A 27,559-nucleotide genomic window follows, 5' to 3' on the forward strand; every position below is an offset into this window, starting at 1 on the left:
TACCCTGTCCTGTTCTGAAGTTAGTAGGGAGTGACGCTGGGGAATCTTCAAATATGTGCCAGTGCCCATATTAAAGCGAAGTGTTAAAGTGAGATATGTTTTCACAAGTGTTAAATAGCTCTATTCCCATAATACTCAGTCAACAGGATGAACAAGTGAAATTGATATTGATAAAACAAACAAACAAACAAACAAACAAACAAACAAAAACATTGCGGCGATGCGGCCAAAATTGGAACTACATGTAGGCCTACACTAAAAATGTAAGCTTGTAAGAAGTGAGTTCTGTCATCTGTGATTGTGAATGGTGAATGAAGCAAGAAGCCTATTAAGAGCTGGAGAGGCGGGGACTGGGAAGACCCGTTTCTGAACAAACATGATAAGGTAAGACTTGAAAATTGAACAGACACCCACGCACGCGCGCGCGCGCGCACCCACGCGCACACACACACACACACACACACACACACACGCACACACACACACACGCACACACGCGCACACGCGCACACACACACACACACACACACACACACACACACACACACAATATATATATATTTACATCACTTGTGGGGACATTACATAGACTTCCATTCATTTGTATGCAAGTCCTGTGGCCTTACCCTAACCTCTATCCCTAAACCTAACCTAACCCCTAACCCTAAACCTATTAAACCGTTGTGGGGACCTACTATTTTGTCCCCACACTGTCAAAGGTCCCCTGCAGGTCACTGTGTGAACATGCGTTTAGTCCCCATAAGTATAGCTAGACACACACACACACACACACACACACACACACACACACACACACACACACACACACACACACACACACACACACACACACAGGCCTATCAATATATGGCACCTTTGATCAATCAATCAAATGTGACAGTTAAAGCATATCCTTACCTCCCCCTGACCCTTTTACTGTAAATATCAATTATTGTCTGTTTTTTTTCTGATTGTGTTATGATGTTTTCTCTGCCTACTCTGTTTATTTATCTGTCATTTTAATGTTTTCATGAATTGAGTACAGGGACCCCAATGCAAACAAGCCGTTGCGCTTTCTTGTGATCTAAATCCTTTTAGTAGACCTATACCTTGTATCTGAACTGTACTGTCCTGTCCTATTCCTATGCTAACTTCTAAAAAAGTATTCAATCAATCAATCACTCTTATCTCTTCCAGACAGAGTTGTGTAGCCTATGAGGAGACCTCTTCTGAACTTTTGTCCACTGGACAATAATGTGCAGTCATCTCCATCTGCTGGAACTTTAGTGTAATTGTCCAGAGAAAGAGTGGGGTAGAGAAGGCCAGGAATTTCCAGATTTTAGGGAAGGAGTTCTCCTTAAAGGAGTAGTTCACCCCAAAAATTATTATTTTTCTATTGATTAGTCATTGATTAGACAGCTTGATAAAGGTCTGGTGACCGAAACGTTGCTATATATTAATAAATTCTCTGAAACGGACAAGCGGCAGTGTGCGGTCAGTCTGTCTTTGAGTCAGATTTCCTCCTCCTATTGATTAGTCATGCCATGGAGACATGAGTTCAATAATAGTTTTTTTGTATTCGTCGCATTACTAAGACAAAAAAATTGATTATTGTAAATTTACCCCCATTGATTCTGGATGGGGACCCAAATAAGGCCCTGGATGTGGTCATGTGGACCCAAAATGCATTTGGGTCCCCATCCAGGGCCTCGTATGTGGGTCCCCATCCAGGGCCATGCATTTGGGTCCCATTAAGAATCAAATGCATGGCCCTGGATGGGGATACAAGGCCCTGGATGGGGACCCAAATGCATTTGTCAGAATCAATGGGGGTAAATTTACTATAATCAAATTTTTGTCTTAGGAATTCGACAAATAAAATATTGTTGAACTCAAGTCTCCATGGGGTGACTAATTAATAATAATAAAAAAATAATAAAACATTTTGGGGGTGAACTACTCCTTTGACTCATGTTAAACACTATGGACCAGAGCTAGGGCAAGGCGGCCAGGCCACATGGCCTTTTTTTAGGGCAGAAAGGGCCAATGCCAGGTCAGGAAGGCCATCAAATACAAAATGTAAGTGCGCGGAAATAATGAATTTAATTGAATTTTTGATACACAATATAACGCAATATAAGTAGAATAAAAATGTACAATAGAAGTAGAAACTCCTGACTCAAAAGTTGACAGCCCTGGACTATACTCAGAGTCGCTGGATTAATTTGAAGATGGGATGAGGGAATTACAAATCCAGATTTTCAACAAAGTTGATACCAAGTGTTTTAAAAACTCAGTACAATCAGCTGGGGCAGTGCACGTATGGGGCATTAAGGCCACTGCATATGATTCTTTGAGGGACAGAAGGCCAAACTGAGGAACTATTGCAGCCACGGCCTTCATGGCCTGCTCTGCTCTGGATAGGAAAAATGTCACAGTGATTACCTGCACAATGGAGCCAGGTAGGTCTATATACTGTAAACTTCCGACAAAACATCCTGTTTTTAAAATATCTTAAAGCACCTTTGCTGTGGTATTATCAGTTGTGGGCTGACTAATAACCCGCTGTAAAAACGGAACAAATTCCTAATCTACAACTTACTTGTCCTAGCGGGCATTGACCTCAGCATCCTCTACTGTTGATGATACATCAAAGCCATGTTGATTATTACTTTTTCTTTATCTTTTTCATTTTCCCACTTACATTTTTCATAGGCTTACATTATGCCAATTTTATTAGGAGAAAGGCTTAACTTAAAATATAGTGCAGAAGATATGATAATACAAAATCGCTGGTATGCTGTAATACATTACATTTATATATTTTATCCATGCAGCAAATTTTCAGTGTAGGTTACCGATAGTATAATTGTGGGCTCGCCTGGAAGGCGAGCACACGTATGTTATCTTCATTATTTATAGTCAGTCAGTCAGTATCTCCTCAAAACTTTGGCGCGATTCATCTATTAAACGCTTACACCTTTCAACACCATTCAAATTTTTATGTGTTCAACTTACTGAGGACACGTGTGCTTGTACTTTTGGTTTTGAAATGTTTTGTAGTATAAATATAAAAAAATAAAAATGTTTAACTTTAAGCACCCAATGCATTTCCAATGGGTTTAGTGAGTGGGGACAGAGTGGAGAGAAGGATAATAGACCCATGTTTATGTTAAGGCGCTGTGGCTGCAGTGTTCACACTTCAGATATGCTATCTATATCAATGCGTTCACACAGGTCTGCTCTCTGATTTGATCCAAATATCTAAGCTGTGTGATGTATATATTCTGAGTTAAAACTATAAGTGTCTATAAATGTCCCTCTCCACTCTAATGATTGACACAGCTGTGATTAAAGCCCTGTCTGTCATTGGCTGTTCTGTGGTGCTGTAGCCTTACATAAGTCGCACCTGCAGTGACAATGCGAAAGTCTCGGCAGAATGCGCCTTAATGTAAGGCTAGTGGTGCTGCAAAGTAACCAAGTACATTTACTCAAGTATATACAAACAAGTACTTGTACCTACAGTACAATTTTTAGGTACTTTTACTCTAATTTCCATTTTTGTTACTTATACTCTACTATAAATACAGCATTTGACAGCTTCAGTTACTTGTTATTTTGCAGATTTTATTATTAATAATAATAATAATTATTAACATGCACACACACACACACACACACACACACACACACACACACACACACACACACACACACACACACACACACACGCGCACACGCACACGCACACTCATACACACACACACACAAACAACTGTTACTGTGTTACTGTGGAGACGTTTGCTTGTATTTGTCTTTGACACATGTTTTGTAGTGTTTTAGAAATTTAACTTAAAAAGAATAAGGTTCCCGGGCGATGGGATTTACAGTATATATCCTAGAACCCGCAGGGACACTCTGTGTGGTTGTTGTTGGTTGTCAGGGAGATATCACAACCAATGCATTTCCAAATCAGACGATCAACCGAAGTGGACCCACCTGGCAAAACCACACCCCAAACACTTTAAAAGCCATGAATTGTAGCCTGTTTGCATTTGGATCCTAGTATATCCTATATGCATTTGGATCAGCATGTCCCGTACTGTATACCAACTTTTACTTTACACTTTTGTTACTTATACTCCACTGCAATTGGATTTGGCAGCTTTAGTTACTTGTTACTTTGCAGATTTTATTATTAATACAAAACATACGGTAGATTAATCACTTAATACTTTGTCTAATTGTAAGAAGCTGATCTACAATGTTACATTGCGACATGTTGTGATCTTGTAGATCTGCTGTTTTTAAAAAGCTTGTCAATATTAGGACCATCTGCGTACTATTACTTTGATGTGGTTTGCTGGTTTGCAAAGTGTAGTTCAGGGACCCCTGAGGACACACACACACACACACACACACACACACACACACACACACACACACACACACACACACACACACACACACACACACACACACAGGTCCCCCATCTTTCTTCCCAGGCTTTAAACAGCCATAACTTCAGTTCCCAACATGCTACTGGTCTCGAACTTTTGTTGTTGGTTACCCGTCCACATTATATTTTAATTTTATTTTGATTTAATTGTCCATACCGTTAAAGGACCAGGTCACCTCTGGGACAACCAGATCTTATTTTATTGTTGTGTGGGACACGATCAACACAATCCTGTAATTTCTTGTGTTCAATCTGTGTTTTTAGATATTTTAGTATTTCAGCATGCTACAACTGGTCATATGATGCTTTGTAGATATTGCATCATCTCATGCATCATATGATGCAAAATGCATCATATGACCAGTTGTAGCATACTGAAATACTAAAATATCTAAAAACACAGATTGAACACAAAAAATAACTCAACATTGTGTTGATCGTGTCCCACACAACAATAAAATAAGATCTGGTTGTCCCAAAGGTGACCTGGTCCTTTAAGTTCATGTAATAACACTGCTTGTCTACATTGTATTTGCATTACCATTTTACGTCAGTAAAATGAAAGAGAGCATTGCCTGGGAACTTGACACTTACTATTATTGTTTTGGGTTGGAAGCGAGCCCACACTGTTTCGAAGGAACAGTATTTCTAGTTATAGAATAGTTGTTGCAATAGAGTCATTCATTAGGTTATGACAGTCATCTTATGACCACAAGGTCATTACCCCCATTTTACTATCCACAACACAGGCTATAATTTGATAATGAGATGTCTGACTAATTCATTATTAGGCCTACTTGTACTGGCCACCCATGGCTATTGGACGTGTGGTCATTAACCTTCACTACTAATTATGATAATTTAAGCGTGCCTATTACCCATGATGTAAATAATATCTTTTCATTTAAATGCCAGTCTGCTATTTAAAAGAAATTACAGAACAGACTATTTAGTATTTACCAATAAGATTTCTTCATATTCTAAGGCATGAAGGCTATATACAGAATACTGTATAATGACTCTGATAACAGAATTGTAGTGAAACATTCAAAGGAATTCCCTTAGTTTGAGGAAATTATACTGTATACTGAAGCAAGATTAACAGTTACAGTATCATGTACATTAACTTGGTTCAATGAATGCATGTTGCCTGAAGGCGGTTAAGGTCAGAATGCTGATACAACCCTTATCAGTCTAATGGAGTCAGAGATAATAGGAGAGCAGAGGCATAGGTTACTTCAGAAGAAGATAGGAATTCCCTCTGATGACTCTCAGAGGTGTCTGTGGACACTCAATGTGAAGGAGATCTGTGACTCCCCAACAAGTGGACCAGAAAGGTAGGCTACAGACCTATGTGCTTTCTTGGAATGACAAAATATACATTAGTATTGCCTAGTTATTTAGACTTACAAACAATAATAATAATAATAAAACAATAATAATGATAATAATGCTGATTATTATAAGGGTAATTATAATAAGTAGTAGTAGTAGTAGTAGTACCAGTTCAATCTTCAGTGTTCATTTATGGGTCAATTTCTTCATTTGTACCCTCAGAAATACAATTAAAACTAAATATATGCAATTTCTTTCACGTGAATGAGTCTTATAACAAGGGGTCATTGGCACATGTTTGTAACATATTAGATCCAAGCGTCACCCTGCCATAGATATACATGTACTGTATGATATAAACGCATATGAGAGTCTACAAATTTGACAGTGTTGAGGAATAATATTAGAGGAACAGTTACTTTTTAATCTTTACCTTTCATCAAGTGAGAATATCCCAAGCGCAGAACATGAAGGAATCTCGTAAACCAAAGATGGATGAAAGACGTGAGTGAACTTTATGCTGCAGTATTAACTACCATTATGGGTCAGTTTTTAAATGTCCATACAGTAGTAGTTAATGGAGGCATTTGTTTTGTTTTTTGTTTTACAGAGAAAGAAATGGGGTAAGTTGTTCTGTAAACTTATCATTGATATCTTTAGCTATATGGCTATAAGCCTGCGGTGGCTAATATCCATATTATGATTATGTATTTGTGATATTCCTAAGCCTTTCTTGTTATCTTCATTTTGCAGAGATGAGGGAAAAAATGAGAATATCCTCAGTATTGGATTCTTTCAACTGGTAAATATTTATTGTTATATAATTCCAAAGACGAATGAAATCATTTCTCAACTTTTTGTTGGGACTTTTCATGTAAGAATTGTATGTAAAGATTATGAATATTCTGTATTTAACAACAATTCCCAAGTCAAACCATCATCTTAAAAGCACAGTAAAATATCCCACTAAGCACGCCGTCTAAAAGTGGTCTAATAGTGGTATAGATTTGAACGTTTTTTTGTCGTCTAAACTTAGACTAGACGACTAATAGACGTCTAATAGTCGTCTAAATATAGACGGTCTGCATTTAGACGACTATTAGACGTCTATTAGTCGTCTAGTTTAAGTTTAGACAACAAAAAAACGTTCAAATCTATACCACTATTAGACCACTTTTAGACGGCGTGCTTAGTAGGATATGTTCTATTTTTCACCAGTTTCGCTTTGCCACCTGGAAAGACACAGTAATGATGGTAATAGGAGGCTTCTGTGCACTCGTACATGGTGCAGCGACCCCTCTCATGCTCCTTGTCTATGGTCAAATGACAAACACTTTTGTGGCTTATGAGTTTGAGGTTCAAGAACTGTCAGACCCCAATAAAACTTGCATCAACAACACCATCTCCTGGATCAATGGCTCTTCATATGACAACAACACCATTCTCTGTGGGTGAGTAATGCTGGCAGTCATGTAATGTTTGATTACAGTGACTAAAAAGTGCATTCTTATGTGTCACTTCTTGTTCTTTTGGCAGGGTGAATATTGAGGCTCAGATGACTATGTTTGCATATTACTATATCGGAATTGGACTAGGTGTACTGTTCTTAAGTTATTTTCAAGTAAGTATGCATTTTCTTCATTCAGATTTAACATACAGTAATGGAACGTGTTGTCATAGACTCATAGTCATAGCAATGCCACTCAGCACAGCAAGCAACCAAACTGCATTCATGGCTTCTGATGACAAAAATGTCTAGTAAAGATGGTTGTATAAATTTAGATGTTTGTGCTTGTAGATTGCCCTTTGGGTGACAGCAGCTGCAAGACAAATTCAGAGAATCCGAAAGACTTACTTCCGGAAAGTAATGCGAATGGAGATTGGCTGGTTTGACTGCAACTCAGTTGGCGAATTAAACACACGGATATCTGAGTGAGTTGCGAATTAATCTTGATATACTGTAAGTGTCTTTTCTAATTAGTAGGGCTGGGAGAGCTTTGTATAACATTGTTTCATTTGTCTTTTTAAAATCTTCAAATGCTTGCAGTGAATAACAGATAAAGATACAAATATGTGCCACGTTTTTAATCTACAGTAGTTTTTAACCTGGAAAACAAACTTCAAAATCAGCCAAGGGTTCCATGTTATTGTTTTATTTTATGTAATTAAGTACATAATAGTTTTAACTGCACTGTATTGTTTAATGTAATTGAACAATTTCACTTACACACGACCACTTTCTTTGTAAAGTAAACCCTGTTTAAAAAGGATTATTATATTTCATTCCAGTGACATCAACAAGATCAACAATGCCATCGCTGACCAGGTGTCTATCTTCATTGAGAGGGTCTCAACGTTCATCTTTGGTTTCATGGTGGGATTCATTGGGGGCTGGAAGCTGACCTTGGTGGTCATTGCAGTGAGCCCACTCATTGGTCTAGCTGCTGGGCTGATGGCTATGGTGAGTGGCAACTTATTAAATATCTTTCCTTTTTTGTGACAGCAACTCTCCTGTTGTGTTCTTTTAACTCTGAGAGTGTACACATGTAAACAATGTATACATTTGTACATGATTTACAAATTGGTACCTCATGTATATACCTGCAGTCAATCTTTTTTCTATTTTTCTTTTCTTCTTTTTTTGTATTATTTGTTTACCCCTGATAACTTTCCACTTGCACACAAGTTATCTCAAAATCAAATGGGCAGATTGGCATGAAACTATGCCCTTCCCTCTCATTGTAGGGTGAACTGTACTGATTTTGGTCATGGCTTTTCTTCTAGTGCCACCCATCAACATTCTCATTGGGTGTAAGGAGCAACAAGGACACTAAGGGATGCTAGCGGAGCTTTCAAACTCTTAATCTTGTTTTCTTTTGTATGTTGGCTTTGTTTTTTTTCACACACAAAGCCAATAGACAGCCACAATTCAAATGAAACTCATAACTGAACAAGGAAAAAAGAACACACTAGGAAAGTCAAAAATCTAAAACAAAAATGCTTCTCCGTCAGCAATTCCCAATATCCATTTTCATCATGTGGATGTGGGACGCATTTGATTTGAATGTACAGCAAATGTTATTTGTAGTTCTCCTCTGCCTTTGTCCTGGCAGGCTGTGGCTAGACTGACAGGAAGGGAGCTGACGGCCTATGCGAAGGCAGGCGCAGTGGCTGATGAGGTCCTGTCATCCATCAGAACCGTGGCAGCCTTCGGGGGGGAAGAGAAGGAGGCAGAAAGGTACAGCACAATTCTTCTAAAATTCTGAGGCAGTCTGCCCTACTTTCCTTTTGCCACGTATCGGACTCCTTTGCCAAAAATTACAAATGCTCAATTGATTCTCTCATCAAGAATTATGTCGTGTAACAAAGCCTTTAGGATGCATAATAGAAGTTTCAATTATCACAGGTACGACCGAAACCTTGAGGAGGCTCAGAACTGGGGTGTGAAAAAGGGGGCCATCATTGGTGTGTTTCAAGGCTATCTGTGGTGCATCATCTTCCTTTGTTATGCTTTGGCCTTTTGGTATGGATCTAAAATGGTCATTGACACCAAGGAGCTCTCTCCTGGTACTCTTATTCAGGTACACAGCAATCATACATTAAATAATTTACCTTCTTTAGTGCATTCCAGTAAAATCCTCAGTGTACAAATATAAACAAATGGACCTGTATGCGTTCATTTGGTTACATTAATAAATTATGAGTTAAAATTGATAAATGAACACTGAATATTTCACTTTGTATAATGGATACCTCATTATCAGACAAATATATTTTGAAAGTTGCAGGCCCTCAAATGACCAAGTAACTGGTGTTTTTGTCTACAGGTATTTTTTGGAGTACTCATGGCAGCTATGAACCTGGGTCAGGCTTCCCCCTGCCTGGAAGCCTTTGCTTCTGGACGAGCTGCTGCAAAGTCAATCTTTGACACCATTGACCGGGTAAGAACATTGCAATTGAATATAACTCACATGCTAGACATACCGTTAAACACCATAACATTTTAAAAGCAGCAACATGTGCATTTCAACTAGATTCAATTTGATTGTTACTTTTACAGGAACCAGAAATTGACTGTTTCTCAGAAGAGGGTCACAAACTTGACAAAGTAAATGGTGACATTGAATTCCACAATGTCACTTTCCATTACCCCTCTCGACCAGAAGTTAAGGTAGCTCATTTTTGTTCATCTAGTATTTGGTTAACAGTTGCAGTTTTGTGGAAGAGGAAAACGTATATGGATGACCCGTTGTTTCCAGATTTTAGATGACATGAGCATGCAGATCAAAGCAGGACAAACCACTGCTTTTGTCGGACCAAGCGGGTCAGGAAAGAGCACCACCATCCAGCTCTTCCAAAGGTTCTATAACCCAAAGGAGGGAAAGGTAATAGTCAGACCGTGTGAACAGCTGCCCTGATGCTGCAATGTTAATGAAACCATTCTATTCACATTTGTGTCATTCTTATCCTCAGGTGACGTTGGATGGTCACGACATCCGCAGTCTGAACATCCAGTGGCTTCGCTCTCTCATTGGCATTGTGGAGCAGGAGCCAGTTCTGTTCGCTACCACCATAGCAGAGAACATCCGCTATGGCCGAACCGGTGTCTCCACAGAGGACATCGTCCAGGCCGCAAAAGAAGCAAATGCCTTTAACTTCATCATGGATCTTCCCCAGGTGCTCACAGAACCCATTTTCAATATTGAAGTATGTCATTAATATACCTTAGAGGAGTAGTGTGGGGAAAAAAAAAAGTTCCCCCCCTTCTTTGTTGCCTAGAACTGGAGGATTGATTTTGGGGTTTGTATTGCAAAGTACACTGTGATGACATCACACCCATGACAAACCAGTAAGAAACCAGTAAGAGGGGAGGTGGCTGGGCCCCCGGGGACCCCCTGGGTGCAGGCCCCGTCTCTCTCGGTCACTCGGGGGCCGAGTTACGGCCTTTTTAGCGGGCTACAGTGACAGCCGAGGCGGACGCGTGGGTACCGGCCCCAGCTCTCCCGGTCGCTCCTAGCCCAAGTTACGGCATTTTTTGTGCGCTGCAGTGGCGACCATATCATTTTTGTGATGTGACAGACTGACTGACGGACTGACAGCCGGTGGAGGTTTTGATAGTAACTGCGACCTGCCGTTTGCAATTGTACAGTGTAATTCAGTGGTTCTCAAAGTGGGGTCCAGGGGCCCCAAATTTGTTAATAGTCAAAATCAGTTAGTTAAAGTCAGTCAAACCATCTTAACCCTATATCAGCTATTTTCATATAGCAGATCTATAAGTTCACAACATGCCACAATGCGACACGTTGTGAGGTTATACTTGATCTGATATTTTCAAAGAGAATTCGAAAAATTTGGAATTGTTTTGTAACAACACAAATGTTGTGTGGGGGTCCCTGGCACAAACTATTTTCAGATGAGGGTCCGAGGTCAAACATACATTTACAATTTTGGGGTCCTTCACATGAAAACATTTGAGAACCACTGGTTTAATAGAATAACATTCTCATAAAACCTACAGCAGTATAACTGCTGGTGTTGTTAAAACATATTTCAGAGATTTGATACTTTGGTGGGAGAAGGTGGTGGTCAGATGAGTGGAGGACAGAAGCAGAGGATTGCTATCGCCCGAGCGCTGATCCGCAACCCTAAGATCCTGCTGCTGGACATGGCCACCTCTGCTCTGGACAATGAGAGTGAAGCTGTTGTACAGCAGGCGCTGGATAAGGTGAAGTACCCTCCCCTTCATCAATCTGTACCTCTCTTCAACAGGGGGTCTGGGACCCCTAGGGGGTCCTCAGAGTTACTACAGGGGATCCTCCAAATCATTGAGTGATAGAAACCTTTTTTCCCCTTTTTTATATTAACCACTTGAACCCTAGCATCCATATTCTTCTTTCGAGAACTTTAGCCAAAAATAGCAGATCTACAAGCTCACAATGCCTCGCAGAGCTTGTAGATCGTCTATTTTTGGCAAAGAGGTTTCTTGTAGAGGGGAAAAGTGGTTAAATATCTGAAAACACAAATTGACATGAATCCAAAATACACTGATGATTGTGCTGTCAAACGATGAATCTATGAAAAGGTTGTGGGGGTCCCTGCTTCATCTCTCGCTCAACTAAGGGGTCCTTGGCCTGAAAACGTTGAAGACCCCTGGCCTAAACACAAACTACTTTGACCACCCACTCCAATAATACAACGCATACGGGTATAGTGACACCATAATGTCTATCTGCAGGCACAAATGGGCAGGACGACCATTTCCATTGCCCACAGACTCTCTACGATTAGGAACGCAGATGTCATCATTGGATTTGAGCATGGACAGGCTGTAGAGAGGGGAACACACAGTGAGCTTTTGTTAAGGCAAGGTGTCTACTTTACCTTGGTCACCCTTCAGAGCCAAGGAAGTGATACATCCAAAGCAAACAAAGGTAGGTCTGGTCTAAAGAGTACTGTCACATTCTTGGCGTCAGTCATCACATGGGAGAATCAATTTGATCGATTCCTCTGCCAGATTCAGAGAATGAGGCCACTGAAGAGGAATTTGCCCAAAAAGTGAGGAGTTTCAGTCGTGGGAGCTATAGTTCTAGTATGAGGTAAGTTCAGCTGTCAGACATATCAATAGTTTTGGAAAGGTTGGGGTTATGCTCTGCTAATAACTAATTCTAATATGAACAAGTCAATATGATTTATTTTCTGTAGGAAATCGTTTCGTCTGCGATCTCAAACCCAGTTATCAATTGAGAGTGTCCCTGAAGCGATATCCGGCAGTTTCAAACTCCATTCAGACAGTGAGATGACTACGGTAAAGATATATACTGTATATACTGTGTATATGTATATATATATATATATATATATATATATATATATATATATATATATATATATATATATATATATATATATATATATATTTAATCCCACTCTAGGTTTTATGTCTGTATACTGTACTACTAAAAAAGAACCTATGCTCTTTCTGGCTAATTAATAAGGCAGAGAGACATCATTATTGTCTGGGATTCAACACTGATTTGTGATTTCCCTCATGGGATACCAAACATCTACTGTACCATGGGGTTAATACAGCATAGTTATTGTTAATACAGTATCATAATATTTTAACCACTTTAATTCAAAAACAGCAGATATTCAAGCTCATAGTACACACATGGGCAATATACGGCCCAGGGGCTGGACCCGGCCCTTTGGCCATCTCAATCCGGCCCGCCAAGTCCTCAAAGAATGTTTAAATTTTAAGTTGTGAAAGCAAGTGGCCTAACTTATTGTAAAGATAGTCTGGCATGTCTATCAAATTCATGCAGTTTTAACATAATTCAGCACTATGTGTTTCAAGTTTCAATTCAATTGTACCAAGTGTGGCCCTTCACTCACTCTATCAAAGTTAGTATGGCCCTCTGGAAATAAATGCTGCCCACTCCTGTCATAGTGCGTAACTTCGTGCCGTGCTATGAGCCTGTAGATCCGATTACATTTTTTTAAGCGAACATTTTTTCTTTTCAAATCTTTTTATTGCATTTTCAAATAGAAATAACCCAGAGGCGGGTAGACAATCTCACATCAATGAATATATCATCTGTAGATATCAATGTACATTATTATGAGAGTGAAAAAAAAAACATCCCCTATCCCCCCTCCCCCCACCCTCAATCCCCAGGACGGTTCCACATCAAATTTTTAAACAAAAATTAGAATAAAAGATTATTACAGAAAATAAGAAAGGAAGTAAGAAGGAAGCAGAGTAGATAGATTAAAGCTTCCTGCGTATTGGGTTAGTCAAGGCAGTTAAGCGATTTTTTTTTACTCAAATCTTTGTTCCTGGGGGTCCCTGAAATGAATTATATTTATTTTGAAATATATACCAGTAAGATACCCTAAGAACAGAGACTGACACAATATGTCCATATATGGTCATTCCCAGATATGGACTTAATATTGATGACATCAGGGATCTCCTTATATGGGCATAAAAGGGACAAGGACGGAATTAATTCGCAAGTATGACCTGCGTCGCGACAACCACACTGGTAATCATGAGACTGACACAATATGTCCATATATGGGCATTCCCATATATGGGCTTAATATTCTTGTCATCAGGGATCTTGGCCATATATGGAGCGTGACATGAGGCGTGGAGCGTAACATGAGACATGACGCACGTATGGACATAATCTGCAGGTTTCCATACTAAATGCAACCTATGGTCACAATTCGCAATAATTTTGGGGGTCCTTAGAGCAACATAAGTTTTTCAGAAAACCGATTTCAAATTGGCCTCAGGTCTTAATGGAAACTGTTTTTGACAGAAATGTAAGGCTGATCCAGAGGAACGTTATGTGCAAGCGGCCCCCGTGGTCCGGATCCTGAAGTATAACCAGCCAGAGTGGCCCTACATGCTGCTGGGCTCTCTGGGGGCCGCCGTCAACGGCTCTGTCAACCCCATCTATGCCATCCTGTTCAGCCAGATTCTTGGGGTGAGACACTGCATTTTTCTATTGCATTTGGAATACTTAACACTCTTTGACAGTGATTGAATGTTTGCACTGCACGTCCTGTCCTCTTTATACTATATATGCACTGTTTTTTGTTATTTGTTATTTTTTTGTGTATTGTATTTTTTATACTGGTGGCCAGTGGTGGGATACATGCACTATTCATGCATTATTGTGGTTTGGACTTCTTTTCCCCACACTGCATTTTGCTCCCATAATATTATGATGTACAGAGAATGTACAAATGGACCCGTAAGTGCCCGTTTTGGTCACATTTGATTTACAAATGCATAAATGAACACAGAGGCAGAGGGTTAATTTAACCATTCATTTAACTCAAAGGATGTTCAAATGGATGGGTTACTGTGTATTGTTATGTGCCACGTCTTTAGCTCTAATGGTATTTCTTTGTATAATATTTGCAATTGCAGACTTTTGCCATCCGTGACTTGGACGAACAGAGAGAGCAGATTAATGGGATTTGTGTTCTGTTTTGTATTGTTGCTGTGACTAGTTTCTTCTCCCAGTTCTTGCAGGTTGGTCTTTTCTTATTGGCATGTGGTTGAATTTAGGTCTGCAACTGTTGATTATTAGCGATTATTTCATCAATTACTTTTTTGATTGATCAAATCAGTTAGTCTGATTAATCTTACTTTGACATACAACAGTGGAACACAAAAATGCTCATATACTGTAGCCATTCTACAAGCTCATCAAGAAAGAAAGAAAGAAAGAAAGAAAGAAAGAAAGAAAGAAAGAAAGAAAAATATCAAATGGAGTTACTGATTGTGTAATTAAATCAATACTATGAGGTATAGTGAACTGATTATTGACATACTTTGTTATGAGGGGAAATAACTCACAGTTGTGTTTCAGGGATATGCGTTTGCTAAATCTGGTGAGCTGCTGACCCGCCGACTCAGGAAAATGGGCTTCCAGGCAATGCTAAAACAGGAGGTGGGCTGGTTTGATGACCCCAGCAACAGCCCTGGAGCTCTGACCACCAGGCTGGCCACTGACGCCTCCATGGTCCAAGGGGTGAGAGGCTGTAAAATCCTGAGTGTTCATTTAACTGTACACGTGTAACCAAATGGACATTAAAGCCTGTATCATAGTCGGGTCTGCGGTGGAAGGGTTTACACCGCGGTGTAGTCTTTTCGAGTCTTTTTGAGTCATGAAACTACGTTACATCATTCCTCACGGTGGAGAGCTTTACACCGTGAGTCCCAACACATCTCTCTGTTTTTACTATCAGACAGGCAGGCTCTACACCCCGTTCACTGATTGGTCGACCTGAACCGGTCTAGACGGGGTAAAGGACTTCACCGTGGGCCGTGACTATGATGGCCTGCACTTATTTTCTGACCGTAGACTCTGATACGGGCTTAAGGGTCCATTCTTTGGTTACAATTGTACAGTCTCTGAGTTACAAACGGATGAATTAAAAAGGATTTTACTGTATAAAGCCAGTAGGTCTGCAAATAAGTCTGCATCATCCTTAAGAGATAGCATTACATCAGTTTGAATGATGTGTGTGTTTGCTGTACGTTGAACATGATATTGTCCCTGCAGGCAACGGGATCTCAGATTGGCATGATTGTGAATTCCTTGACCAACATTGGAGCATCTTTTATCATTGCCTTCTACTTCAGCTGGAAGTTGACTTTGGTGGTGATGTGTTTCCTGCCCCTCATTGGACTGTCTGGGGTCTTTCAGGCCAAAATGCTGACAGGCTTTGCAAATGAGGATAAGGAGGCCATGGAGGCAGCAGGTCAGGTGAGTTCCCACTGTCTGACTGTCAGCATCCCCCCAGCAAGTGCATTTGAATTCCAGACTTTTATTTGTAAGGGCATGGTCGCACCGCTCTTTTATTCTACCTATGAGGGAGGATTCTGCTAATGCATTTCAAATAGGAACGGAGCGTTTATTTGCAGAAATCCACAAATGGCAGCAAACCACTCCATTCCCATTGAAATGCATTGGCAGAACAATTAGGACATTACTGTGTACTTACAGAATATCATCTGTGCACTCTTCCACAGGTGTCCAGTGAAGCTCTGGCCAACATCAGGACCATTGCAGGCCTGGCCAAGGAGAGTGTGTTTGTGGATGCGTATGAGAAACAGCTTGAGTCTCCATATAAATCTGCCAAGAAGAAAGCCAACGTCTACGGCATCTGTTTTGGCTTTGCTCAATGTGTTATCTTCATGGCGTATGCAGCCTCATTTAGATATGGAGGATTTCTGGTTAGCGCCGAAGGACTGCATTATATGGTTGTTTTCAGGTTTGTTTTTATTACGGGATTCATTTAAAAGATCTTGGTTGTGCCCAGATATATACAGTGCAGATAAAATCAAAGCAGAGATGAAAAGACATCATTCTGTTGAAGCTGCAATCCCCATATGGAGATTTAATGTCTGTCATTCTGAGAAGGAATCTCTGCTTGGCCAGGGGAGGTATTGCCCTTATTGGCTTCAGGCAGTACTACTACTGTCAACCAACCAGTATGTGTCCTACCTCACACCAGGGTCTACATTTCTCAATGGAAGAGTAGAGAGACCACCTACAACCACTGCAGATGTACTACTAGTTATGTTATATTAACATAAGGAAGCCCAGCCCATATGGACTTACAGGACACTTTTACATTTCATTTAACAAAAACAATTCACCAACATAACAATTTACACAAACAATGATCAAATAAATAACCAACTTTAACACTCAAGCTACTATTTGAAAAGCTGAGACTGTCTTCTACTCCAGGCTCTAGAAACAAAATGTATTGTACCTGTATATGTAATTCTTTTCAGAGTGATTTCCGCCATCGTTATCAGTGGAACTGCTCTGGGAAAAGCTTCCTCCTTCACCCCAGATTATGCCAAAGCCAAGATTGCTGCTGCCCAGCTCTTCAAACTCCTGGACCGCGTTCCTAAAATCAGCTTAAACCACACAGATGGAGAGACATGGGTGAGGGGCAATGAGTAATACCAATGTCAAATGTGTCTTTGCCAAGACCTTACTCTCAAGTGTTAATTTATCCACTTGTGTAACTCTGAGAGTGTGCACATGGAACCAAATGGAACTGTCTGTAAGGGTCCATTTGGTTACATTTGTACACTCTTAGAGTTAAAGTAACACCAGGTCTTACAGTTTAGCTTCTCCCATGTGCTCAACCGAGCCATCTGAGCAGCGATCAGCTGGTTAAATGCAGAAAAGTGATTTCCTTTACACTTCCCTCACCTGTCTTTTAGGATAACTTCAAGGGAGAGATAGAGTTCAACGACTGTAAGTTCACCTACCCTACAAGGCCAGATGTCCAGGTCTTGAATGGGCTGCTGGTGTCCGTGAAGCCTGGTCAGACGTTGGCTTTTGTGGGGAGCAGTGGTTGTGGGAAGAGCACCAGTGTCCAACTGCTGGAGAGGTTCTATGACCCAGATGAGGGAAAAGTGGTAAGTTGAAGCTCTGTCATTTCCATTACTTTTCCTGTTCACTACAATCTTGATTGTTGATACACTGTGACTCTATCTCTGAAAGTGTAAAGGTTCAACTATACGTTTACATTTGAATTTGTGTGCTTTTGCCCCTCTCCACGTCTAAAGTTAGATGAGTTAAATTAACATTTGGGATTTTACGGCATATTTACTCAAGTACTGTACTAAATTACAATTTTGAGGTACTATCTAGAGGCAAATATACTTTTACTCCACTACAATTATTTGAACACTTACTTTGCATATATAAATTATTATATTATAAAACACACATTAACCATTTTTGCCCTACATCTATGTGAGCTTGTAGATCTGCTATTTTCAAAGATTGTAGTTTTTTACCTTTACTCAAGTAACATTTTGAACATGTGCCTTTTACTTGTAACAGAGTGTTTGTACATTGTGGCATTGCCACTTCTACTTACGAAAGATATCTGAGTACTTCTTCCACGCTGCTTAGTACTACAGTACGTTCTGTGTCATCTTCAGGTGATTGATGGCCGCTCATCACAGAAAGTCAACGTGCCCTTCATAAGGGCACAAATAGGCATTGTGTCCCAAGAGCCAGTGCTGTTTGACTGCAGCATCGCTGAAAATATACGATATGGAGATAACACCCACTGTGTTTGCATGGAGGAGGTTATGGAGGCAGCTAAGAAAGCATATCTCCATGACTTTGTGATGACTCTACCAGATGTAAGCCGTCATTCAAGCCTACATTTATGTTGGCAGTCTCAAATACAACTGCTTTTGTTTATTAAAATACATGCAAGGAAAAATGTGATCCCATTGTCTTTTCTATTTTGTTTTTCTTTCTCAAATTCCCACAATACTTGTGTATGTGTATATACTGTAGTATACTGTGTGTGTGTGTGTGTGTGTGTGTGTGTGTGTGTGTGTGTGTGTGTGTGTGTGTGTGTGTGTGTGTGTGTGTGTGTGTGTGTGTGTGTGTGTGTGTGTGTGTGTGTGTGTGTGTGTGTGTGTTTGTTTGTATATACTGTGTATATATATACTGTGTATATATACACACACTGATATTCATATTCTTCATTACTTCTACATGCAGAAATATGAGACTCAGGTTGGTGCCCAGGGATCCCAGCTGTCTAGGGGACAGAAGCAACGCATTGCCATCGCGCGAGCAATCGTCAGAAACCCCAAGATTCTGCTGCTGGATGAGGCCACCTCTGCCCTAGACACAGAAAGTGAACAGGTTGGAAGCACCACCACATACACACACACACACACACACACACACACAGTATTTAACTATAACAAACATTTCTCTACCAACGGTACAAGCCTTGTAGGGTATCATAATGATCCACAAGTCACCTTGACAAAGAATAATAGGTACAAATTTGTACCTACTGTACTTCCATAAGCGCCATCAATAAAGGTAGCAAGAGGTAAAGGAGGTAGCTGAGGTAGCTGTTTAGACTCATGGATGGTTGTTGTTACACTTGTACTTATCTGGATCTTGTGACCATGTCTATGTCTGTCTATGTTCTTGTTTATGTATGAGCACTGTGTTCTTAGAGTCTTTTACCATTTGCTGTAACATGAATTGCCCAGTTTGGGACATAATAAACTTGACTTGATGGTGATTTGTGGATCATCATTTGTGTCACATATTAACATCAAACATAGCCACGCATCATTTATCATCCACATAATCAACATAAAATTCTAACTTAATGATGCTGACCGAGGAAGATGGTCTTGTAGTCCCAGTTCACGATCCAGTCTCTGTTCTCCCCACAGACTGTCCAGGCAGCTCTGGATGAGGCTAGAAAAGGACGTACCTGTATTGTCATCGCCCACCGACTGTCTACTATCCAAACTGCTGACATTATAGCAGTGATGGCCCAGGGTGTTATCATAGAGAAGGGCACACATGATGAACTCATGGCCAAGAAGACTGCCTATTATAAACTGGTCACAACAGGAGCTCCCATAAGCTAAAGCCTGGTTTGTACTTATTAGCACATTGTGTCTCACACTGAAAATATTGGATCAACAATCTCACTACGCATCGCAGAGACTCTCTGGCCCGCAACTAAGTATAAATGTGTAAGTCACAGCAGGAGGCAAGGACATTTTATAGGCCTTCTCAGAGATTTGAACGCATGTGCTTTTCCATGGAATTATTGTGAGAACAGCATTTCTTTTTCTGAAGTTAGCCTCCCCATTTTCCTGAGCACTCATGATTTCTGACATTGTGATAATCATCTTGCTCATTGTATCTGACATAAACAGATATTGACATGACACATTTTATGCTGTATTTATTTGTTTAAAGGTGTATTTTCTTGGTTATGGAATAATAATATAATATATACAATAAGTATTGGTGTGGGGTGGGCATGTTATCAGTGTTGTCAGTCCAACAAAGCAAAAATGGTGAGATGCAGTTAAACATATCTTTATCCCATTTCCAAGAAATGTGGGAATTGTTTGTCTCTGTGTAAAATACCTGGATTATGTTAACATAACATTTTATTAAAAAGATTACCTTTGTTAATCCCTGTGGGAAAATTCCTTTTTCATTCAGTTTCATATACACACATTAGCCTGACATGTCCAGACACACAGAGCCTGCTATGGACATGAAAGTGATTGTGGAGAAACAGAGTGACGGGCGAGCACTTCATCAACACCCCAAGAGAAGTTAGGTTTCCGGTGCCTTGCTCAAGGGCACCTCGGCAGTGAACTGGCACCTCTACATGTCAGTCCACACTGTGGTCTGTGCTTAACTTGGCGTCCGTTTCGGTTCCCAAGACAAGTCACAATGAATTGAGCTACTTCAGAAATAGAAATGAATATGGGTCAAAAATAGCCAACCACAAGCTCACATTGCATCGTCGTGAGCTTTTAGAAATTCATATTATCGCCACAATATAATATTATTGTCACGATATCGATGTTGAGGTATTTGGTAAAGGATATTGTGATATTTAATTTCTTCCATATCACCCAGCCCTAATGCATGAGAAAACAGTCAGCACACAATAAATGTAATGTTAGCCAAATAAACTGACTCCTCCAAGGAGAGTCTGGTTTACAAGGCTAAGGGATGCTTTTCAACAGGTCTTCCTCAGTGTGTGTGAAAAGGACATAAGCATTCTTTGCAGTGCTTTCTCTTAATACAGTATTGCTGGGGGAAAAAAAAATACTATCTGGCTATAGCCTACATTGTCTATTTATTTATATTTTTGGAACATTTTAACAACACACGTGTATGTATAGGTGGTCTCTAGCACTAGCACAACATATTTTCAGATGGGGGTCCACAGCCAAATATCATTTGACATAATACAGTAACAGTGTAGGAAGGTGAAACCAATGGTGAGACAGGCAGTACCTAACACCAACAGTGGGAGGCAGCAGCAATACGCTGACGGGCGTCTACGTCTATCTAGTCTGCTGGAAATGAAGAAGAAGAGAGAAGAGTGGAATACCGCGAGTTTTCGAAAACAAACACAAACGGGGACCAGCGGAGTGATGGCGGCGCGATGGCGGACGCCATCAGAGGCGGACTCGGAGGAGGAAATGGAGTCGGAGACGGAGACAGAGCGCGAAGTTCAAAGTCAAACAGTAGGAGTGAGAGCGGTGGAGGAGAACACAGGTGGTTCTGTAACCATGTCGGGCCGAGCAGAGAAGAGAAGGAGGGGAGACTCCAGTGGATCAGTGGATGCCAGAGCGAAATATGTGGTGGGGATGACAGCTGATGAGCAGAGAGATGGAGTATTCAGGGACCCACGCAAAGTAGGGAAATTCGTGGAAGGAGAGCTTGGGAAGGTAGAACTGGTGAGGATCACAAGGACTGGAATGGTTATTATTCAGTGTAAAGACGAGGAGCAGGAGAAGAAAGCAGTGCGAATAAGACTATTTGGAGAGTGCCCAGTAACCTGTTTCCAACTTGAGGGAAGAGAAAAGAGAAGGGGAGTTATAAGTGGAGTGCCTCTGACAACGAGGGAAGACCAATTCCTTGACGTGTGCGGAGTTACTGAAGCGAGAAGGCTAACACGCTACAGAAACGGAGAGCGAGAAAAAACAAAGTCTGTACGCCTGACCTTTAAAGGGAGTATGTTACCAGAAAGAGTATACCATGAGTATGTATGTTACAGGGTCAGGCCGTTCGTGAGAGCACCGCTAAGGTGCTACAGGTGTCAGGAATATGGACATGTTGCAGCCGTATGTGGGAGAGACAGGAGATGTGGGAGGTGCGGGAAAGACAGTTGTGAGGAGGAGAAGTGTAAAGGACAAGAACAAGCTAGGTGTTTACACTGTAGCGGCGAGCATCATGCTGGGGCAGCAGAATGCACAAGGAAAATGCAGGAGATCAAGGTAAATCAAGTAAGAGAGGAAGCGAGGGGACAAATGTCTTATTCAGAAGCGGTAAGGAGAGTGGAGGAGAGCACGAGGGCAACAACAGTACCAGCAGAAAAGGAGAAAACAGAAGGAAAGACAGATGAAAAGATTATGAACGTAACCATGGAGAAGAGGCAGTTCCTAGCATTTATTGCCATGGTAATCAACTGCGCTGCAGAGATAAAAACTAAATCGGAGAGAATTAAAATGGTGCTTGATGCAGCCAAGAGATTCCTCAATGTGGTGGACGTGACGGGGGAGGATTTAGACTACACATTGAGGGAAGGATTCTCGTCTATTCAGACGAGTGGTTCAGGGTGAATGACTTAAGAGAAGCTGTGGGGAATGGGAACACGGGTGGACATTATTTTAAACTTGAAATGGGACACGAGAAAATTGTGAAAACTCCCGACCTGTGGAGGGCAGTAATACGCCTTGCGGCGTCCACACTGCCGGAAACCAAAAAGAAGAAGAAGAACACAAACGGCAAAACCAAACCAAGTCCTCGCGCTCAGCAGCAACAGCTCTATCTGTTAGTTAACTTCGATAAAAGGTACGTATTTTTCTGTACTAGAGTAACACATGTTTCGTTGATGACTGGTGGGTCGACTCAGAATTCCTTGAAATGCTGAGGCTAAACCGACAGTGAACGACATGTAACCTTAAGATAGCGACATATGCTAACTGATGTTAGCATGCACCCACCATAGACCAGCGTCAGTGTGGTTCTCAATACTTTTTCATGAGTTGGTAACCAAATGGACCCTTATAGATCATTAACTCTTGAGAGTGTAAAATGAAACCAAATGGACCTGTGTGTAATGCAAAGTATACATGTGAACATGAACAGTAGTCTACATCAAATCAGACTTAATTTTATCCTCCAATTTCTTGTTTATGCCCTAAATGACTGAATATACAAGTTTTGAAGCAATTGTCAAAATATTAGCTCTTAATTGTCGAATGTTTAAGCAAGCATGTTCTTATCATGTACCATTTACCTTAATTTAAAACCCTTCTACACACACACACACACACACACACACACACACACACACACACACACACACACACACACATATATATATATATATATATATATATATATATATATATATATATATATACGTTTTTTTTTATTGTCAATTTTACATCGAGGTGCCCAGATGCCCCTAGTGCCCACCTATCCTGATAATGTATTAATTTGCAACAACATACCATAGTGATAGTTGGCATTAGGGGTGCCACGGTTCAGTCAGCCCACGGTTCGGTTCGTATCTCGGTTTTTGGCTCACGGTTTCGGTACAGTACAAATTGAAAATGAAAAAAATAGAGAATCCAAAATGTCCAGTTAATTTCAATCAAGATGGGGTGCAATCATTTGTTTCCCAAAAAAACATGATAATCAGTTATTATGATTATACTAGGAGGAAGATTTTCTCCCAAAAAGTGTACAGACAAAAAAATAAAGACATTCGGTTCATTCGGTATGGGCTGTTTGGTTCGGTACAGGGCCATTCGGTTCGGTATAACGGTTCGGCTCAGTATTGTGGCCTAGTTGGCATCTAAATTGCTTGCGGCCCAATTAAAGTATGTGTGTGTCACATCTGGTAATGTTATCTCCATGCATATGCATATGAAATTCTCCAGACATGTCTTATCCATAGTACGCACACCATAAACAAACACCGCTCTGTCTGTTTGTTTCATTACAGGTCATTATCATGGCTTCTATTAAAGATCCAAATACTGGTGAGTGGTTTGTTGGTGCAATGGCAGACATCCGCAACAAGCTGTGCACCCGGGGTTCTGAAGACTCTGAGGCGGTCGTAGAGCTGTGTATTGGCCACAAACAGTTCCTGCAATCTGCCGTTGGTATGTATGAACTTTGAGTGTGATCTGTCTTTTGAGTATGTTGTTGTACAGTCTGTTCATTTTGCTTCTTGGATACGTATGCATTCATTAAATCATTAACATGCAGCTCACTGTTGTTAGTCGTAGTATTGCTGTGCCCAACCAGATGTAAGACTTTCTTATGAATATCTTATTCAGTAAGAGGTGCATGAATAATTTGTCTGTAGTAATCTGTGAGATACACACACACACACACACAGTGTGTAAAGCAAAATATATTGTGACATTTTGGTGACTATTTAAATAAGTTTGTCTTTATTGTAGGTAGATGCTTTACTGCCGACTTGCTGCATTGTTTAAATGTATAAATTAAGAATTGATTGATCAGCCTCGTTATACTTATTAAGTACGTTTCTCTCTCTGCTTTCTTACTGTTTACAGATCAATGTTCAAAGAAATGTAAGGCTGACCAGACATTGTTCGAGAAGGTAGAGGCATACAAAAGAGGTGAGCTACTTTGTGCTAAGCAATTTCACAGTCTATGTGCATTTCAAAATTCACTTCAGCACTGGACATTTTTATTTTAAGTGGTATGTTTTTTGTATGGTTGTGTAATATTAGTTTTGGTTCCACCACTTTAACTCATTTGAGTCCTTTATTGTATGAAAACCACACATTCCGCATACTGTATGTATGCATATTATGCATACAAGGGAATCATTGCAATATCTTCTCCCCAGACATGAAAGTAAATGATAAATCAATGAAGGGGAAAATAAATGCCATTTCTGAGATGACACATGAGATTCAGGACAAAGACGCAGAGAAAGAAGACATTATCCAGAAGATGCAGAGACTGACGGAGGATCAAGCTAAGAGGAGAGAGTGTAAGTTGATGTTCTAAAGTTTGACTTTGACTTTTGCCATATTCAACCACAATAGAGGTGGCCTTTTTACCCTATGTTCTATTACTGACACCTACCCGTGTTTGTCTTGTGTCCCCAGTGACTCTGTCTCAACACAAGGCATACAAAGAGAAAATGAGAAATCTCAACAAAGCCAAAGATGCGTTTCAGGATAATCTGGGCTTGGAAATCAGAAGAATCCATGGTAAAGATTGTTCACATAAAGTCTGTACACTGTGTCATACTGGCAGGCTCCAACATTGTAGGTAGCAACAGAACATGAATAAGGAAGCAGGTTTAGTTCATGGAACACACGTAAATTATTTTAATGGCCTCAATAATAGATCTTGGAGGGGCTTGTCAATAATATGGAGAGAAAGGAATAATGTTTTACATTATTTGATGTATGCTGGGAACCTTTGCTAAAGTAGTGTGTTGCTGGGGGTAAAGGTAAAATTCATGCATACAGGGGGTAATTGGGAGACTATTATGTTACCAGAAGTGAATTACAGCAAACATTTACACTGCCCACATCGTTGATCCCATGAAGAATATTTATTTTCAAACCTTCAAAAGATTTTATGTGTTAAACGTTTTGTTTTCATTTCAAAGGTAACAAGTTGCAGTTTGTCTTCTGCAATATTAGCCCCTCTGACCCGAAGAGGCCATACACCTTCCTAATGGGGTTAACAGAAGATGGGATTTATGATAGTAAGTTAATTTAAGTGTAATAATACTTAATGCATGTACATTTGCAATATGTTACAATCATGGATTGAAGTTCCATTCGCCATGACTGATTTCAGTAATTTGAATTTCCTAGGACCAACATGTCTGTCTCTTGGCTAACTTCTTTCTCTAAATGATGATTTATACTTAGTCGCTCGCCAAAAATGGTTGCAGAGCAACCCATTGTGAGTTTGCAAATTTGCTATTTCCTCTGCTTGACAGAGCGTGCAACCAAGTATAAATCAGGCTGAGGCATAACGCTAACCCATGTGGCCGCTAATGTCAAGCCCTACACGATATTAATAGATATTAAAGTCATTTTAAGGTTGAAGTGTATTTGAATTGGTCGAACTATAGCAATAGAATGCATGTTCAGAATCATCTTCCATAAACTCTTAATAGTCTTGGATATTACATAAAAAGTCTACAATTCTACAATTTCTTCATGTAGAACAGCAGAAAAAGGTTTAGAATTATAATAACAATCATAATTTAAATATGTGAATCATTTAGGAAACTGAGCACTAGAGTGGAGTCCTTTCATGCTGTTTCCCATATTGTAGATTTTGACTTGGCCTAACTTCTCAGCAGTGAGATTATTTATTTTATTTTTGCGTTAATACATGTATGCTGTTTCTGACATATAAAGCAAAACCAGTGTCGTCCGGTGAAATTATTACTATCTTGTAAGTGACCTATTCGTTCTAATGAGTATATTTAATCGGTTCTCTCCCTGTTTTCCCTTATCCACAGTTGTGTCAAGCGATCCACAGCTTGAATGTTTGTCTGTTCTGGCAAGCAGATTGCAGGAGACGAATAACTTCTCAGCATTCATCGTAAATATCAGGAAGGAGTTTGCTTCTCTAGCACATTTGTAGGAATTGAGCTCTCAGAAGCCATTTTGCCTTTTTGATCTTAGGTGTCAATATGGCTGCCACAATCTACAGCCACTGAGTCTTGGTCTGAAATGGCATCAGTGATATAATCTTTTATAAATGAGGTGTCTTTGCTTGGTCTTGACCTCTATTTGGCTAGTAATACTATGTAAGAAATGTTGCCTCCCAGTGGAATGCATAGCATTGTACAAGTAGCCTTTTGAAAAAGCTGCATTCTAGCAAATGATGACATACCTTAATGTATCTTGCACTGTTTGAACCACGAATTAAAGTGTTTTTGCATTGATTTATTTGAGTTTGTATTCAGTGAAGAACACCTTAAACCACCTTGACTTGATTCTGCTGCTCCACGCTCCCCTCTTAATACATCACCAGTTGTGCAAAGACGCAACAAAATGTGGAAAATCATAAAATGGTGGTAGTTGTTTTACATTTACTGTAAAGCATCAACATAACATGTTATTGTAGTGATTCCAGGAAAATCTCCCCTCAGAAAGTTGGCCACATTTTTTTCTTTGTTTTAACTACTAGGTTACCTAGAGCCTTTACACCAAAGGTCTGATGAAATTATGAGTGTTACTATTAATATACTTTTTCTTTCTCCCGTTAGTGGCACTTATTTTACTAAGCAATTCATGGGTAGTGCAAAACGAGCTCACCCAACTTGTACATTTTTGATGTGACAATTTAAAAGTCCAATAACTTCTAATCCTTGGCAAACACAAGGAAGGAGTTTGTTCTCATGGTTCAACCACTTATAGGAGTAATTACATTAGATACATTTGATGTTCTAGTACATAAAGTACATTTGTGTTGGTACAAAAGGTCCCCCCTCCATTAGGCAAAAAGCCTCCCATGGGACATTTTGACCCAAATTAAGTTTAGTTCCACATTAAAGGGATAGTTCACCCCCCAACTTATCTTTTTTCTATTGATTAATCACCCCATGCAGGCTTGTATTCATGGATATCTTTTAGTTTTCTATCGCATTCCTAAG

The 27,559-nt window shown here is 40.1% G+C and overlaps 2 protein-coding genes across 2 annotated transcripts; both read left to right on the plus strand.

Annotated features, from left to right (window-relative positions):
- Positions 1–5,656: 5,656 nt before the first annotated feature.
- Positions 5,657–19,769, plus strand: abcb11a (ATP-binding cassette, sub-family B (MDR/TAP), member 11a; the record flags this gene model as incomplete). The annotated part of the gene is made up of 26 exons (XM_080752788.1): positions 5,657–5,796; positions 6,548–6,596; positions 7,013–7,245; positions 7,331–7,415; positions 7,593–7,726; positions 8,084–8,255; positions 8,908–9,032; positions 9,201–9,375; positions 9,622–9,735; positions 9,855–9,965; positions 10,054–10,179; positions 10,268–10,471; positions 11,349–11,519; positions 12,030–12,225; positions 12,309–12,390; positions 12,497–12,599; positions 14,125–14,292; positions 14,742–14,846; positions 15,187–15,348; positions 15,883–16,086; positions 16,353–16,594; positions 17,124–17,280; positions 17,565–17,762; positions 18,294–18,500; positions 18,871–19,017; positions 19,569–19,769. 26 exons carry the CDS (start codon positions 5,657–5,659, stop codon positions 19,767–19,769), a joined length of 4,011 nt encoding a protein of 1,336 aa, XP_080608914.1.
- A 2,883-nt stretch (positions 19,770–22,652) lies between these two features.
- Positions 22,653–26,722, plus strand: spc25 (SPC25 component of NDC80 kinetochore complex). Its single transcript, XM_080752680.1, has 7 exons — positions 22,653–22,731; positions 23,894–24,053; positions 24,474–24,539; positions 24,773–24,919; positions 25,038–25,142; positions 25,550–25,648; positions 26,420–26,722. The coding sequence occupies exons 2-7, from the start codon at positions 23,903–23,905 to the stop codon at positions 26,542–26,544; spliced, it is 693 nt and encodes a 230-aa protein (XP_080608806.1). The 5' UTR covers positions 22,653–22,731; positions 23,894–23,902; the 3' UTR covers positions 26,545–26,722.
- Positions 26,723–27,559: the final 837 nt, after the last annotated feature.

Source organism: Nannobrachium achirus, assembly GCF_963921795.1.
Source record: "Nannobrachium achirus genome assembly, chromosome: 22".
Lineage (NCBI taxonomy): Eukaryota > Metazoa > Chordata > Actinopteri > Myctophiformes > Myctophidae > Nannobrachium > Nannobrachium achirus.

What these genes read in the sequence shown, in the direction of transcription:
- spc25 (XM_080752680.1), top strand. Translation starts at nt 23,903, where the DNA reads ATGGCTTCTATTAAAGATCCAAATACTGGTGAGTGGTTTGTTGGTGCA. An exon ending in GGAAATCAGAAGAATCCATG is followed by an intron (nt 25,143 to 25,549) that starts GTAAAGATTGTT and finishes TTCATTTCAAAG; the next exon opens with GTAACAAGTTGCAGTTTGTC. An exon ending in AGAAGATGGGATTTATGATA is followed by an intron (nt 25,649 to 26,419) that starts GTAAGTTAATTT and finishes CCTTATCCACAG; the next exon opens with TTGTGTCAAGCGATCCACAG.